This window comes from Ascaphus truei, chromosome 18 (assembly GCF_040206685.1).
Source record: "Ascaphus truei isolate aAscTru1 chromosome 18, aAscTru1.hap1, whole genome shotgun sequence".
In the NCBI taxonomy this organism is placed as follows: domain Eukaryota; kingdom Metazoa; phylum Chordata; class Amphibia; order Anura; family Ascaphidae; genus Ascaphus; species Ascaphus truei.
In genome coordinates, this window is record NC_134500.1 from 106,375 (window position 1) to 123,668 (window position 17,294).

The window sequence follows — 17,294 nt, forward strand, 5'->3', positions numbered from 1 at the left end:
CACCTTTTGATATCCAGGGAATGCAGAAGCTGCTCTTTATGATTTGTTGGCATCGGGCAGAATGAACGTAATATTTCCTGTTTTAAATGAAAAAAATTCCATGAACTTAGTCAAGAATTGGAGCTCTGGTCGTAGGACTACTTTGTTTTGATGGAATACCAGGAAAAGTTATTTTATTAAGAGAGGCTGTAGCTCATTAATTCTTCTACCTGACGTAACCACCACCAATAGCAGTATCTTCCACATTAGGTTTGTCAGCGAGGCCTGTTGGAGTGGCCTGAACGGAGGCTTTCAGTAGTGCGAGCTTGTAAAACCAGGAGCAGATCCCATAGGGGAAGTGGAACCCTGGCTTGATCCAGTACATAGTATGAAAAAAAAAAAAAAAAAGTGCTATCAGATCTAGGTTGGCCTGCTTGCCCATTAAGGCAGATAGTACAGAGACTTGGACCTTTAATGAACTGGTATGTAACTATGTAACTTAATGAACTGGTACTAAGAACCAAGTCAAAAACCTCTTTGTAAGAATTCCAAGTTTGATTCTATAGATTGATTATTATAATCCATGTTAGAAATATTGCACCAATGATAGAAACAACACATATTCTGTGAAATACTTCAAATAAGTTATGGCGAGTAAAATAAAGTGAGAAAAAGACTCAACTGTAGTGTACAGAAAATACAAATATTACTTGTGAGAACATTCACATCTCAGACAAGTCTGCTACCCCGCTTTTCACCATTATCTCTTAGCATACAATGCTTCCATTGCAGCCAGGATTCTGGCAAATGACATGCAAATGACTACACAGTCAACTTTACCTTCTTATTCATTTTAACATGTACCCCTATAAGCTTATGACAGCCGTATTACACATCTTTTCAGCACAGCCTGGGTTAAAAAGTGTAAACCTCAAAGACAACTATTTAGACCTTATGGGTTTCATTAGTGTGAGGATGTTATACTGACTTTGCAATGTGTAGCTGGAATAAGTTTCAACCACACATTAAATAAGTTATGACTGGTGAAAAAAAAAAAAAAAGTGGTGACAAAAACCCTCCACCATACAGTGTACAGGTTTGTCACGTTTTTACATTCCTTTTTGAGGTCAAAATATAGCTTTTTTTTTCCAGAGCACTGACTTGAATTCCAAACAAATAGCCTTTGCAGACGATGTTGAGTACCCAGGCATCTGCAATTGACCGAGTCATCATGGAAATGATTAATTCTGCCCCTGACCGAAGGAGACTGGACTTCCCTCTTCTCGTGCAAACTTGCTCTCGTGTCCTCTCCAAGACGTTGACTTTGAGTATCCTCTACCAAGTCTGTAGCCGCTCATATCTTTTACCGTAGATCTCTCACTTTGAAGATTGGGTCCAGTAAATGTCCTTGGTCTCTCTTGGGGTGAAAAGAAACGCTTTCCCCATGAGGCTGTTTCGATTATGGGATCTAATCATTGTTGACTGCTTTAATGAGAGACTGCACATCGAAAGTAGGTGGCTCGCCGGCTATAAGTTCTTCATCCGATGATACTAGGTCTGCGTCCTTAGTCCTGAATTGATCCTCCAAGGATGAATCCATTGGTCTATCCAGACTCATGTAAGAGCGTGTCCTCTTATGTCCTTTTCCACTTTTCTGCGAGTAGATTGAAGGAAGGATAATGCTAACACAGATGTTCCTTGATGTTATTTCCCTTTTAATAGGCTCGGTATTTAATAAAGGTGTATTACAGCCTTGTCCGTTGTGTGAACTAGACAAGATATTGAAAGCGCTTTTTCCCTGATGAACCTACTCAGCACAGAGTGCATTATAGTACTTATACTGTCCCCAAAAACACCCCACGACAACAGTCTCAGAAAATCAGGTCAATATCTGTGATGTAATACTCGCAGTATTTCTTGCACTGTAAGCATACGACCAACCTGAAAATGTCGCTGTTGACCATGAATATGTATTATCTTCTGGTGGCATGACTTTATAAATAAGGGTCTTATTTTTTCCATGTTCGTAGACATGATTCCTGATCTCTGTAAGACAATTAGTGGAACTGGCAGGGTGTAAAAAGACTTCTGTTGCCTAGGCTTGCATTGTCTATTCAGGAAACCAGCAAACATAAGAGCAAGATTCTTGAAAAACATTCTCTGCTTTTTCTCTCTTACTCAGCAGAACAGGTTCAGACATTTGCAGAAATTTAGAAAGATATTTCTCTTTACTTTATAGAAATACTAGCTTTTGTGCCCGTCTTTGCCCGGGGAATCTAATATTGAATACATGTCCCCGCCCCCTCCCCCCCAGCTGCCGGCACATCTCCCCGCCCCCCCCTGCTGCTGGATGTAGTGCTGGGTGAGATTTGTCTGTGTGTGTGTGTGTCCGCTGACAGAACATCCCCGGACCCCCTTATCTCCCCCCCACTGGCAGCACATCTCCCCACGCTGCTATGGCATGTCCCCTCGCTGCTGGCACATCTCCCCACCCCCCTCCCCCCGCTGCTGGCACATCTCCCCCCCAAACCCCCGCTGGCACATCTCCCCCGCACATCACACATCACACATAGCCCCGATCCAGGCAATTACACGCCCCCTCCCTTAGTAGCCACGCCCCCCCCCACCCTAAGATTTGCTGGACGGCCGAGGGAAACATAGAATGTCCATAGTTTGGGAGGTGAGACACATTGGAAGCTCAAAATAGTTGCGTTGACCTACAAATCCGCAGCAGAATGTCCAGTGAAAAGTTTTGCTGTGCTGCGTGGTGCCGTTTCTGAGATTTCGATGCTTCGAACATACAAACAAATAGACAGAATCCAACTTAGAATTATAGTATAGATTAAATATTTTACAGAGGCCATCTTAATGCCTCGAGAAACAGCTTCTTTCATCCAGGAAAAGAACTCTGTGTTCTGTAGGTTCGTTTGTGGCTTCTTTAAAAAATAGTTCATATCATTTCTTGTTCTCTAGGGGAGGCCTATCACAGGCTAAACAGAGTTTTGTCTTTCTAGTGACCTCTTTCTTTGTGGAAGGTTCCGTGGAAGGTCTGTCAGGTCCATCGTCAAGTTGAGAGCCTGGAACACTGAAGCAGACACATAATAAAGTGTAGTTATCTCTTGTATTTAAAAAAAAGAGAATGTACGGAGAACAAGTTCTGCACCAGCTACCTGGGGCTTACTTTCGTATTTTAATGACAGAAGCTTTGGATGAAGCATTCTCCATGTTTAAGTACTTGGGGTCCTTTTCAATAAGCACTGTAGTGCCATTTGAGCTCTCCTGCAAGTCCTCTCTTAAGCAGAGCAGCAGGGACTGAAACCATGCCAAGCTACCTTTAAGGCTTCCGGTAGCCTGTGACATCATCGCGAGTGCTTGCTGCTGGGAGAAAACGAAGCGTGCATTGTGCACGCATTAGTTAGGTTGGAGGAAGTGAGGGTGGAGGGGTATGCCGTAAAGTGAATTCCAACTGGAGCCGCAGGATTCCTGGGGTTCCTTGAAGTGGCTGCTGTCTGCATACCCTATGCAGCATAGGATTCTGAACCCCTTCAGTCTACACCAAAAGGCGGACGTCTGATGGGGTACCCCAAGAGCTTCTCCCCTCTGCACATAACCAGCGTGCTACGGGTTAATCTTGGTTTGCTTACTGCTGTGTTTCGTCAGCCCCACCTTCTGGAAGGCTAATGCCCTGGAGGACAAAAGGACTCTGAAATCACAGCTGCATTCATTCTGAACCCCTTCAGTCAACATCTGTGTCACCCCAAAGGTGCACAGCCAAACGGTGTGAGCTGTTTGCTGCCGTTCACTGATGTTTGTTGGTGTTAAAATTGCTGTATTTCCATCTGAAACTCTCCAACCCTTTTATCCCCTGCACCCAATTTTCCAACCCTAACTGTCCATGAAATGTCTATAAGTGACTGGATAACCCTGTTCATGTAATGTAACCATGTATTATTAGAACTCTGTTCCCAGGACATACTTGAAAACAAGAGGTAACTCTGAATGCATTACTTCCTGGTAAAACATTTCAGAGGAAGAGGGATGGTTTTGAACCAGTCCTCTGGCTGGACTGCAAGTCGTCAGGAGAGAGCCTCCCCATCAAAAAAATAATCTTTCACCAAAAAAACAAAATCAACTCCTAACCTGGTAGGACATAAAAAATAAAAAAAGACTACATCTGAGAAGATGGGTCTATATATAGTGCCTCCTACAGGTGCAAGTCTTTAATCCAGTGTTTCCCAACTCCAGTCCTCAGGGAACCCCAACAGGTCAGGTCTTAAGAATATCCCTGCTCCAGCACAGGTGGCTCAGTCAAAATGACTGAGCCGCTGATTGACCCACCTGTGCTGGAGCAGGGATATCCTTAAGACCTGACCTGTTGGGGTTCCCTGAGGGCTGGAGTTGGGAAATACTGCTTTAATGTAAGCTCCTCGGGGCAGGGACACCTCTTCCTTAATGTTACTTTTATGTCTGAAGCACTTATTCCCATGATGTTATTTATATTATCTGTTATTTATTTGATTACCACGTGTATTACTACTGTGAAGCGCTATGTACATTAATGGCGCTATATAAATAAAGCCATACAATACAATCTATTCGATTCCAGATGGAAGGTGGGATTTAACCCTTTGCTGCCCACTGTCAAGAATATGCTAAGGAGACAGGGATTCCCCAGAGCTTTAAATAGTGTGGACCACTTCCACCTCTCCTCTCTGCCCATCCTGGCTCCCTGGGGGGGCAAGGGTTAGAAGGGATTGGTGCTTTACAGCACCTTATTCAGTTTCAATAATTATTAGGATTATTAGGATTCCTATTACCTTGTTGTGATCGAGCAGCAGCTCTTGAATAGGCTGCTTGTTCTGGAAGAGTGTGATTTCCTCGATAATGTGCACATTTTTATTCACACTTACAGCTTTGTGCAGTCTGCCATCATCTGCAAAAAGGGAATGACAAGACATGAATGGCGTTACGTTACTAGGAGAGCAAATAATTAGGGACTTTTCCATCACTGATGAGTCAAACCTCTCCAGACTGCAAAACCAAAGCTAATACATTTTTTTTAAACACCAGGTTTAGGCAAATAAATAAAATTGAAAGCAATTGCATCTTATCCTTTAATAAATCTGGTGCAGTTATTTTGCACTTGGTTTGCCAGGTTTTTTTTTTTTTTTTTTTTTTTTAGTAACTAACCTCTAAAGACTAATTAATGGTTAAAAAGAGTACAAGCTTTCAGAACAACTACAGTCCCTTCTGTTGGTCCTAAAAGCTTGCACTTTAACCATTAAAGGTATCACTTCTACCTCACTTTTGTCCTGTCTATTTTACGGGCTAAAGCAGTACTATCCTGTGTTCCAGTATCTATGTAAATAACCTCCAACGTCTTTCCACCAGTTCAGTCCCTGGCATTAGTGATATTATATATTCATATTCAATACCTTACAGCAAGGACAGGCAAGACACACTGATGTATAGAACTGTAAGTGAGCGAGTCAAGTAAAAAGTGTGAAAGACTATGGCAGTGATTTTCAACCGGGGTACCACGGGCACACCTCAAAAGGTTCTGTAGCCGATCTGTCCCAACTGTCCCAGGCCTGGCAGCACACCAGCAGCAGTGGCCCGGTGGCTCACCGGCTTCCCAGCCGCAGCCGTCCGGCATTCACTGTAGTTCTATATTTATTGTTCCACACGTACAGATCAACGTGTTACAGTTGTTATTCAGCTCTTACCTGTCCCCAGGAACAAGACATCATAGGTGTTTCGCAGCCCTCTGACTCTCTGCACGCTGATCTGCTGGTAGCGTACGCTGGCCTGAAGGAGCAGGGGCTGGCTCCGTATGGCACTGTCCATCAGGAAATGGTCCTTGATGAAGTTCAGCACTCGGTCAGGCATTTGTAGTGAGGAATTTATTTTCATGTGCCTTGCGCTGTTTGTAATGCACTGTTGGGTTAAATAAAAAATAAATCAATGGAAAAACTCAAATGAATTCCACTTGTACCCAGAGTTGAGTTTTGGTTACATTCCGAAGTGACACTATGGCTATAAATGTAATTAAATTAACAATTAGATTAGAACATCGAGAACAGAAGCTCATCTATTTTACTTTAGGTCTGTGTTGTTCTGAAAAACGCTACATCTTACAGTATTAAGTTATTACTGTAAGACAGTGATTTACAACAGGGTGTTTAGGAATCACTAGGGGTTCGTGAGGGGTATTCAAGGTATTTGCAAAAAAAAAAAAAATCCTGTAATGGCGGATTCCCTGGCGAAGTAATTCAACGCGTAGGAAGGCATGTTCCAGCGCATATTATAATTGTTTGTGGACTTATCCATATACCACGAGTGGTGACTACACGTGGACACTCTAAACCAGCATCCCTGCCTGAGACGCGACGAAGCTTCAGTGACGTCAGAGGTCTGCCGCGAGCTCGATACACAGACTCCGCGAGGAACCGGCATTGCTTCATACTGGTGAAATTACCTCCCTATCCAACGGGACGTATAGCAGCTGAGACTCTGGAGATGGCCACCTGGGAGACAAAAGAGTCCTGTCTTCTTAATCGGCACGAATCGATGCGACCTGGTGCAGTTGCTGATGTGGTAACATGTCCCTAACATGCCATGCCTATAATATCTTAATTTGATCTACGTGTGATACTCACCTGCTGTTACATTATATTACAATTTATACATACTACACTATGAGGTTTTGCGCTGTTTTCTCTTTTTGTTTTTCCTTATAATAGATAAAGCAAATGACACATAAATGTTTGAAAAGTATCATCTTTTTGTATCCACAAAGGACTAAACATTCAATATCCATGTGTGAAAAAGTATGCGACACTTTAGATTCAGAACCTTCTGGCGCAACCTTGAACAGCAAAGACTTCAACTAAGCATTTGCTATAACTGCCGGTCAGTTTCTTACATCGATTTTGAAGAATTTTGTCCCATTCTTCCTTACAGAACTACTTCAACTCAGTGACATGAGGGCTTCCTTGCATGGACAGCTCGCTTCAGGTCCTGCCACAACATTTTGATGGGGTTTAGGTTTGGACTTTGACTAGGCCATTCTAAAACGCGGAATTTCTTCTTCTGCAGCCATTCTTTTGTGCATCTGCTTGTATGTTTAGGATCATATTCTTGCTGCATGATCAACGTTTGCTTCAGCTCATGGACAGATGGCCTGACACACTCCTCTTGAATCTCCCGATACAAGGCACAATTCATGGTTGTGTCAATAATGGCACGATGTCCAGGTCCTGAGGCAGTAAAGCAGACCCAAACCATCACACTACCACCACCATGCTTGACGGTTGGGATGAGGTTCTTCTGTTTAAACGCAATTTTGGTTTTCACCAAACCATGTTTCTCATTGAGGCCAAAAAGTTCTATCTTTGACTCGTCTGTCCAGAGAACATTGTTCCAGAAGTGGATCATCTATGTGCTCTTTGGTGAACATCAGACGGGCAGCAATCTTTTTAGAGAGCAGTGGCTTCCTCCTGGCTATCCTTCCATGAACACGCTTCTTGTTCACTCTTTTTCTGATAGTTGAGTATTGAACACTCACATTAGCCAAGGCAAGAGTGTCCTGCAGATAATTGGATATTACTCTGGGGTTCCTTGTGACTTCATGGATAATTTGTCAGTTTGTTCTTGAAGAGATTTTGGTAGGACGACAGCTCCTTGGTAGAGTGACTGTGGTCTTGAACTTTCTCCATTTGTCTGATAGTGGATTGGTGGAACCCCAAATCCTTAGAAATGGTTCTGTAACCCTTTTAGAATGATGATCAATAACGGCTTTTCTGAGTTCCTCAGACATTTTGAACATGGCATTACGTGTTTCCACACACCTGTATGGTGAAGACCAAACTCAAAGTTTCTGATCTTTATAGAGTGGGGCCTCCCAAACTCCTCCCTGAAGATCTACCTAATTATTTAAACACCGGATTCTAATTATTCCCTTTAATTTAGCTGATAAAACCAGGGTTTCACTTTTGCACATACACAGACTCTTAATTACTCATTGTTCGTCTAATACATACATCATTTTGTTTCAAAAGACATGGAATTGGTTAATATAAACCCTATTGGACATTTAAGAAAAGACTGGTTTTGATTCAACAATGTTACCATGGCAAACATATGAAATTTTCATAATTATTATTGCGGTTCACAAACTCTCTCACCACTGTAGGAAATATTAATTATCTACACTGTTCTCCCCTAGAGGGTGATGTTGACACACCATTCTAAGAAGTGGCATAGAAAATGCTTGTGCACTAATGTACAACGGATGTGTCCATAAAAAGCAATGGGAAATTTCCCTCTAACAAATATTGTGCAATCTTTTTTGTGTCAGGGTTACACCATAAAAACCTTGATACATGGCTCTTTGGAGCCTGCGTCACTAGCCTCTGTTACTAGTAGATGATAATACAATATGTTTTCTGTTGGTCTCATTGATTTTACGATCAGCGTCTCAAACAATTTAATGCAGTCTTACTGGTAAAAATCAGTGTGTTTCCATTGAAATGCCATGCTTTTTGTAGATAAGCAAAAACATGGGCAATGAATCCCTGATTGGTGCTTCAAAAACAGAGTGGTTAAAATGCATCAATAACCATGTTCATAACATAAGAGCAATGTATCGTTCATATATGGAAAATGTTCTGAACCATAAACGATAAGCAGTAAATGAGGTAGATCTAAAGTCCATCTATTGAGCCCAGTTTGTATGTATAATAATGCGGTAACCACCTCACCTGATGTCCCACGTGGAGGATGACAAAGGGGGAGGGGGAACAAAGGGCCTACGCTGACAGAGATCTTGCCCCGCGATGACGGAGTCCCCTTGTGGGGCACGTGAGTCACCTCGTGCCACTCCGTTCTGGGCGAGTGGAAATACCGTAACCACACTGGCTGAGGGTTTGATATATCGGCTGTACGCCAGAGTAAATATTACTCAATGCAGGTGATGGAACCTGGTTCTGATGCACATGCTTCAATCCAGGTTGAATGTATAGAAGTATGGTTGTGAAAAAGGCTGAACACAGAAAAAGACGAAGGGCTGGAAGCAGGTAAAATTAATTATTGAATGGGCATAACAGCCAAAAAAACACAGACAAACAAGATAGGTCCTATGACGCGTTTCGCGCTGTAGAAACACGTAAAAAGACTTGTTTGTCTGTTTGTTTTTTGGCTGTTATGCCCATTCAATAATTCATTTTACCTGCCTCCAGTCAAAGGTCTTTTTACTGTGCTCAACCTTTTTCTCACAACTATACTTCTACCATTCATTTTGGTTCAGGTCCCCAAAATCTCATGGATTTCAGTCCTCGTATCATCACTGGTACAGTTTTACATATTCTGTGTCTGTTCTGGAGTGGTCAGGGAAATGACAATACTCACAGCTCCTGGTCGAGGCTCCGGCACCGATTGGGTATATGTATACCACTGCTGTGTCTCTCGGTTCACCTCCTTGTAGAGACCACTGAAGGCCTTCTGCACCTCATGCATGGTGAACGCACACACAGCAGAGCTACCTGCTCTTCCTCTGTTCCTGGACAGAAAATAACATGTGTGTAGTATAAGAGACAAAAGCCTGTGAAAAGCACATTCTACCCCAACACCAAAGTAAATCCCCTTTCATAGGCCAAGTTACTTCCCCTTCTAATTCTCTCTCAGTTCTCAGGAAGAGGGGCATATGAGATGAGGGACCCTACTGCATTTCCACCCTGAAAATAAATATCTTCCAATTTTTTTAAAAATTGCTATTACCATATTTTGATTATGGTAATACTACACATCCCTATAAAATCTGTGTAATGTTGTGGATTATAGGATACCCTACTAACTCTGGTTGTTGACATCTAGGGCAAAGGGGTTAAATCAGCAATGTTTTATAGGGGGGAAAAATGATCCTCAAACAAAAAAAATGTATATCTAAACAATAAATAATCCATATTTTGAACGAAGTATTGACACGCCCCTACCCGCCCACCTCAAAAAAAAGTGTTCCCAATCATGTCATAATCCCAATCTCTACAGAAAGGACACATAACACAGATCCTGAAAGTTCCCCCCAAAATGCAGGTGTGATGTGGATACAGATTTCTTCCTGCATACCACTGGGAAGTGAAGACTCCATAGAATATGGTATTCTTCCAATGGTCCTCGCCCGGAGTGAGCACAAACATGTCCTGCAGCACATTGAACGGGAAACCATCATCGTGGCGGGTGCACAGGAGCTGAGCCTTCAAGAAAGATGTCCATCTCTTCTGCAAGACACGCTCCCCTCCCAGGTCTCCCTGTGAAAACAAGAGCACAATGTCACGGGGGACAGGGGAAGAAAAAAAAAGAACTAAGTGTTTAAACAAAAACAGGTAATTGAAATCAGTAAATAAAGAGAGTTTTGAAGAAAAGAATACTAGTAATCCAGTGATCATGTACAAACTACCTCTAACAACTCCCATACTGCATCACTGACCCCTATGCTTTGTGAAATCCTGCAACTTAAAAAGCAGCAGTCCTGCCCGAACGTGATCCGGGGAGGGTTCACCATCTGTCTCTGTAGGTAAACGGTGCCATTTTTAGCGCAGGGACACTATGGTTCCGGAGATACTTACCGGTGAAATTACGTGTTACTTCTAGGTTTTACTAAAGGAATTAAAATGGCCGTTCAACTGGAAGCCGCAAACAATGACATTGCTGGCTCTCTCTAGGACTGCTAGACCAAGCACCCATTTTTATTTCGCTGGAGGGAGCACAGACACTGGCAGTTACCGGTTAAGACTTCGCGAGGCCCGAAGCTATGATAAAGATAAGGCCCCTATAAATACATTTTGGTAAATACTGTGGGCAGGGTAACTACCGTTAACCGTTTTGAGAACTACTCACAATTGAAAGGTGGTGTGCGTCCATTCCCATAACAAACAAAACAGGGACTATGGATATGAAGAAGTCGAAGGAAAGAACTAACTAACCATTATTTTCTCCTGCAAAATTCTATTGCGTCACTGTTGTCCATCTTTTCTTTACAGGACACAGGTTGCTTTTAATGTACGTTCAACATTTGTTACTAAAGACTCAAACCACGGATTTTATTCTAATTTATTTTTAGTGTGAATAGAGCCTTTGGATTTATGGTGTCCCTCAAACATATAGGTATTTGAAAAATATATTTTCTCAGTATTTGGAGGCCCCTCAAATTGCGAGTCCCTAAGCTGATTTAGCTCATACGTAAATCCACCACTGTACGACGGTAAATACACTGGCAAGTATCTCGGGAACTGAAAAGAACATGCTAGGCTCCTAAGGTCCCCCTGGCTCCCATGCTGTAAAAAGAAAATCAATATTAAAAACATAATCAATCATCCAGGCAGGACTCCTGTTTTAAATGCACTGGCCTATTCCATATGATATAACGTGGTCTTCTCATTGTCAGGGAAGCTTTCATCTCCATTCAAATGACTGGGTCTCCAATCTTAACTAACAAGGATAAGACTGCTTCCCAGCATAAAGTGAAGGGGTCAATGACAGAAGAAGAGGACATTTACAAAAGAATACTAAAAGCGCAGAACAGCTGAAGTAACGCTTTCTGTATTAATCGGTTACAAAAGGTCTTGCTTCTGGTCTACATAGTTTTCTATACATTAGCCCTGAAAACACTGATACTCAATTGCTCTATTGCCGGGACAGATATACACATATTCCGCAGCTCCTCTTGTCTGTGAATTTTCAGCACAATCCCACAGAATGCATTGATAGAACATTTGTCTTTTTCTCACCTTGCACACTCTGGCAATTCTGGAAACAATAGTATTCTCGAAAAAATCAAATTCCTTCCCCGTCTCACTGAAGAAGAAATATATCTTATCATCATCGCCCACGTGATTCCCTTTCGGGATACTTTCCTGGATGTAAGCGGAGCCCACAAATGCTGGGTCTGTAATGACAAAACCCTAAACTATAATTGTAGCATCATCATCACCAACACAATCATCATGTTCCAGCTTAATACTATAGTAATGTATTTTTGGTTTTTATGTGTATCCTGAATAATCAGATACATAGCCTGCTATTTTGAGAAAATTTCATTCAAATTAACGAAGTTTGCAAAGAATATATCAGACTTTTTGTCAACCTGCGATATGTCCTTCTGGACCCTTGAAATGTATTGTTTCATGAACCAAAGACTATGGCTTAGCAGGTTTTTATTGTGCGTTTGTTTTTTCACTCAAACACGAGATATTCTGTATACAAAAAAGTGTCATACTGTACATATTTGTTCACTTTGATTTTTTTTATATTAATTCTTTCCAAGCTGAAGGGTCCCCTCAAGCACTGAAGGGGATAAGTGAAAAACACATTGAAACATGACTCAGTACAGCAGCCTGATTTTTAAGAGACAGTGATACAGTATGACTCAGGATTTAGTGCACAGCAAAAGTGAGAACAGTTGCACGTATGTTGGAGAATGCCTTATCTTCGTTATTCAGGAATCGCCTCTGTCTAGACCTGTGCTAATCAAAGAATGAAATCCACAATGTACCTTGAAGCCAGTTCAGGGAGTTCTCCGTCTTCAGAGATATCCTACTCCCGTTGCTCTTGTAAATGACGGGCTCATTTCCTTGGAAGTTACTGACCGTACCAGCGTAGAGCTCCCCATCTGGCAGGAGAGGTTGAGACAAGCATTGGACGAGGTGCACAACAAACAGAAGGGGAAAATATACTGCTCTGCAGAACTTAAATATGCTTATTCCACCAATCCACCTGCATGGTCATAAATTACACTCACCAACCATGATAGCTGTGGATTTATATTTTGGATCAAAGGGACATCGTTCCTTCCCATCTTCCACAACTGGATTCCCAGATGCATCTTTTTCCAAGGAGAAATCATGGACTTTCTACAAAGGGAAACAGAAGCTGTAATCTAAGCAGTAACTCATAATTAGTATGTGAACAGACACTGGTGTAGAACTTTAAATGGGTGTTATTTATTCAGGTCTACCTGTGCAAAACCAGTGTCACACAAACTGCACCAAATGTATCAAAGGGAAACTCCAACTACTTTCAATGTGATTCCTTTGATACATATGGTGCTGTTTTTTGCACTGGTTTTGATCTACAGTAGTTGTGAAACTGGGAGTGGAGCAAACAGACCCGAACATATCACATCCTCACAATCTTAACTCAAATCTAGTACACATACTATACCTTTCCTTCTGTGTACAGACCTGTCTGGAAGTGCTAACTTTTTACCCTTTGGTTTTTGATGTTTTAATTAGTTTCAATGCAGTTAAACGTGATGAGCAAGCTGCGTTTGTATATGCATTTGCAAATGTTTACACATTTGCACAGGTACCCTTGGGTATAAATGCATCAGTGCTTACACAAGTCCATTTATAATTTCAGAGGAGAACAGTGGGTGTGTGTAAACATTTCTATTGCTGGTAATGAGACAGGCAGATTCATTTTATTCTGCCTAATAAAGCCTTGTGTGTTAGGGGCAGATCTATGGCAGTGTTCTATGGCACTGTGTGTGTGCGCGCATGTGTGTTTGGGGCAGGTGTATGTATTGTGTGTGTGTTAGGGGCAGGTGTGTGTGTGTTAGGGGCAGGTGTATGGCAGTGTGTGTGTGCGCGCATGTGTGTTTGGGGCAGGTGTATGTAGTGTGTGTGTTAGGGGCAGGTGTATGGCAGTGGGTGTGTGTGTGTTAGGGGCAGATGTATGGCAGTGTGTGGGTGTGTGGGTGTGTGGGTGCTAGGGGCAGATGTATGGCAGTGTGTGTGTGTGCGCGCATGTGTGTTTGGGGCAGGTGTATGTAGTGTGTGTGTGTGTGTGTGTGTGTGTGTGTGTGTGTGTGTGTGTGTGTTAGGGGCAGGTGTGTGTGTGTGTTAGGGGCAGGTGTATGGCAGTGTGTGTGTGTGTGTGTGTGTGTGGGGGTGCTAGGGGCAGATGTATGGCAGTGTGTGGGTGTGGGTGCTAGGGGCAGATGTATGGCAGTGTGTGGGTGTGGGTGCTAGGGGCAGATGTATGGCAGTGTGTGTGTGTGTGTGTGTTAGGGACACAGGTATGGCAGTGTGTGTGTTAGGGGCAGTGTGTGTGTGTTAGGGGCAGGTTTCTGGCAGTATGTGTGTTAGGGGCAGATGGTAGTGTGTGTGTGTGTGTGTCTGTGTGTGTTAGGGGTAGATATATGGCTGCGAGTGTGCTAGAGCCAGATGTATGGCTGTGTGCGCGCTAGGGGCAGATGTATGGCAGTGTGTGTATTACAGGCAGGCGTATGGCAGTGTGTGTGTTAGGGGCAGATGTATGGCAGTGTATGTGTTAGGGGCAGGTGTATGGCATTGTGTGTGTGTGTTAGGGGCAGGTGTATGGCATTGTGTGTGTGCTAGGGGCCGATGTATGGCAGTGTGTGTGTGCTAAAGCCAGATGTATGGCAGTGTGTGTGTGTTGGGGCAGATGTATGGCAGTGTGTGTGTGTGTGTGTGTGTGTGTGTGTGTGTGTGTGTGCGCGTGCGCGCTAGGTGCAGATGTATGGCAGTGTGTGTGCGCGCGCTAGGGGCAGGCGTATGGTAGTGTGTGTATTACGGGCAGGCGTATGGCAGTGTGTGTGTTAGGGGCAGATGTATGGCAGTGTGTGTGGGTGTGTGTGTTTGTTAGGGGAAGATGTATGGCAGTGTGTGTGTTAGGGGCAGGTGTATGGCATATTGTGTGTGTGTAAAAGAAAGACGGTGCAAAACAGCGCTAAAAATAACAACCCTGATGGGACACACGTGAAATATAATCAAAAAATATATATATTAATGGCAGCCAGACAAAAACTGACAGTACAGTCAGTGAGAAGACATGAAGAAAAAGGAATGCCGGCGCCAACCGTGACAGTGACTAATAAGTTATATTATAATATGAAGTCCAAACCAAATAAATGATAGTCCAATTGATGTCCTTGGATGGTCAGTGGGTAATCAACCGGACTGTGGAAACTCTCCAAGGGGTAGTAGAATATGTGAAAATAAAAGAAAATATATTATGGTGCAGTATATCGGTCAATGCAGATATAAAACCTTAGAACATATAACATTAACAACACAGTACAAACATGACACACTAGACAAACTAACATTAACACAAGCCAGACTATAAATTAATGAAAAGCAATTTATTAGCAACTAATTGTAGGGTTCTAAGGTATGCAGACCTCAATCCAGGGGATTGTAGAACCCTACAATTAGTTGCTAATAAATTGCTTTTCATTAATTTATAGTCTGGCTTGTGTTAATGTTAGTTTGTCTAGTGTGTCATGTTTGTACTGTGTTGTTAATGTTATATGTTCTAAGGTTTTATATCTGCATTGACCGATATACTGCACCATAATATATTTTCTTTTATTTTCACATATTCTACTACCCCTTGGAGAGTTTCCACAGTCCAGTTGATTACCCACTGACCATCCAAGGACATCAATTGGACTATCATTTATTTGGTTTGGACTTCATATTATAATATAACTTATTAGTCACTGTCACGGTTGGCGCCGGCATTCCTTTTTCTTCATATTGTGTGTGTGTGTGTTTGTGTGGGTGCTGGGGCAGATGTATGGCAGCGTGTGTGTGTTAGGGACACATGTATGGCAGTGTGTGTGCGTTAGGGGCAGGTGTATGGCATTGTGTGTGCGTTAGGGGCAGGTGTATGGCATTATGTGTGTGTTAGGGGCAGGTGTATGGCATTGTGTGTGTGTTAGGGGCAGGTGTAGTGTGTGTGTGTGTGTGTGTGTGTGTGTGTGTGTGTGTGTGTGTGTGTGTGTGTGTGTGTGTGTGTGTGTGTGTGTGTGTGTGTGTGTGTGTGTTAGGGATAGGTGTATGGCAGTATGTGTGTTAGGGGCAGATGGTAGTGTGTTTGTGTGTGTGTGTGTGTGTTAGGAGCAGGTGTTTGGCAGTGAGTGTGTGTTAGGGGCAGGTGTGTGTATGTGTTAGGGGCAGATGTTTGGTTGTGTGCTTGTTAGGGGCAGATGTATGGCAGTGTGTGTGTGTATGTGTGCACGCTAGGGGCACATGTATGGCAGTGTGTGTGCGTTAGGGGCAGGTGTATGGCATGGTGTGTGCGTTAGGGGCAGGTGTATGGCATTGTGTGTGTGTTAGGGGCAGGTGTATGGCATTGTGTGTGTGTGTGTTGGGGCAGGTGTATGGCAGTGTGTTAGGGGCAGATGGTAGTGTGTGTGTTAGGGTCAGGCGTATTGCAGTGTGTGTGTTAGGGTCAGGCGTATTGCAGTGTGTGTGTTAGGGGCAGGTGTATGGCAGTGTGTGTGTGTGTGTGTGTGTGTGTGTGTATGTGTGTTAGGGGTAGATGGTAGTGTGTGTTAGGAGCAGGTGTATGGCAGCGAGTGTGTGTTAGCGGCAGGTGTGTGTGTATGTATGTGTCAGGGGCAGATGTTTGGCTGTGTGCTTGTTAGGGGCAGATGTTTGGCTGTGTGCTTGTTAGGGGCAGATGTGTGGCTGTGTGCTTGTTAGGGGCAGATGTGTGTGTGTGTGTGTGTGTGTGTGTGTGTGTGTGTGTGTGTGTGTGTGTGTGTGTGTGTGTGTGTGTGTGTGTGTGTGTGTGTGTGTGTGTGTGTGTGTGTGTGTTAGGGGCAGGTGTATGGCCGTGTGTGCGTGTCACGGTAGACCAGACCTAATTCACGCCGAATATACTGGGCACTGATTGAAAAGGCCAAAATGCCAAAATAAAATGAAGATTTATTCCCTTTCAGGCAAACACAACATTAACACAAATGACACTTGAATATAACAAATAGGTAAAATAACAGGGTGGAAGTATCCAAGAATAATTCTCCCTTGCTGGATTAGTCACGAACCACAAACTACGAACAGCGAACACTCTACAACTCTGGGGTTGGGGCACCCTGCCTCTTTATAGGGTTTGAATTCCCATAACAAACAGGCAAGGAACTCTGGGAGGAAACAGGAGTGCCCACCCCCACACCCCCCCCCCCCCCCTTGGCAACACCAAGTCTAGGGCTGAATGGCTAGGCATTGTCAATGGGGTTTATGGCAGATACTTAATGTTATCTGGCCCATCCCCACTCCTTATGGCTCTGCACCTTGATAGTCCTGAATATCTCCAGACACCTTGGCAACAAAGCCACTGGATGCCCTCTGAAGTCAGGGACTCCCAAAGCTCCCAGCTCATCCTCAATGCATCTTTATCTGCAGGAACCTCACCTGATTAAATCAGAGGCCCCTCCATACAAATGTAACTCACATGCAAATCCCATTACAAGTCTGCTATCTGAGAAATGAGTACATACAGTCACA

At 43.2% G+C, this 17,294-nt stretch overlaps 1 protein-coding gene across 2 annotated transcripts in view; it reads right to left on the reverse strand.

Moving 5' to 3' along the window:
• The window catches only part of SEMA4B (semaphorin 4B), a 161,729-nt gene that overhangs the window by 14,548 nt on the left and 129,887 nt on the right, over window positions 1-17,294 (reverse strand). For both annotated transcript variants that reach the window (XM_075575130.1, XM_075575129.1), the window contains exons 5-11: window positions 12,776-12,887; window positions 12,530-12,646; window positions 11,766-11,923; window positions 10,105-10,286; window positions 9,388-9,538; window positions 5,706-5,916; window positions 4,797-4,912 (exon numbers count right to left, since the gene is read on the reverse strand). In XM_075575130.1, the coding sequence (XP_075431245.1) occupies window positions 4,797-4,912; window positions 5,706-5,916; window positions 9,388-9,538; window positions 10,105-10,286; window positions 11,766-11,923; window positions 12,530-12,646; window positions 12,776-12,887 (1,047 nt within the window). The remainder of the gene's footprint in view (window positions 1-4,796; window positions 4,913-5,705; window positions 5,917-9,387; window positions 9,539-10,104; window positions 10,287-11,765; window positions 11,924-12,529; window positions 12,647-12,775; window positions 12,888-17,294) is intronic.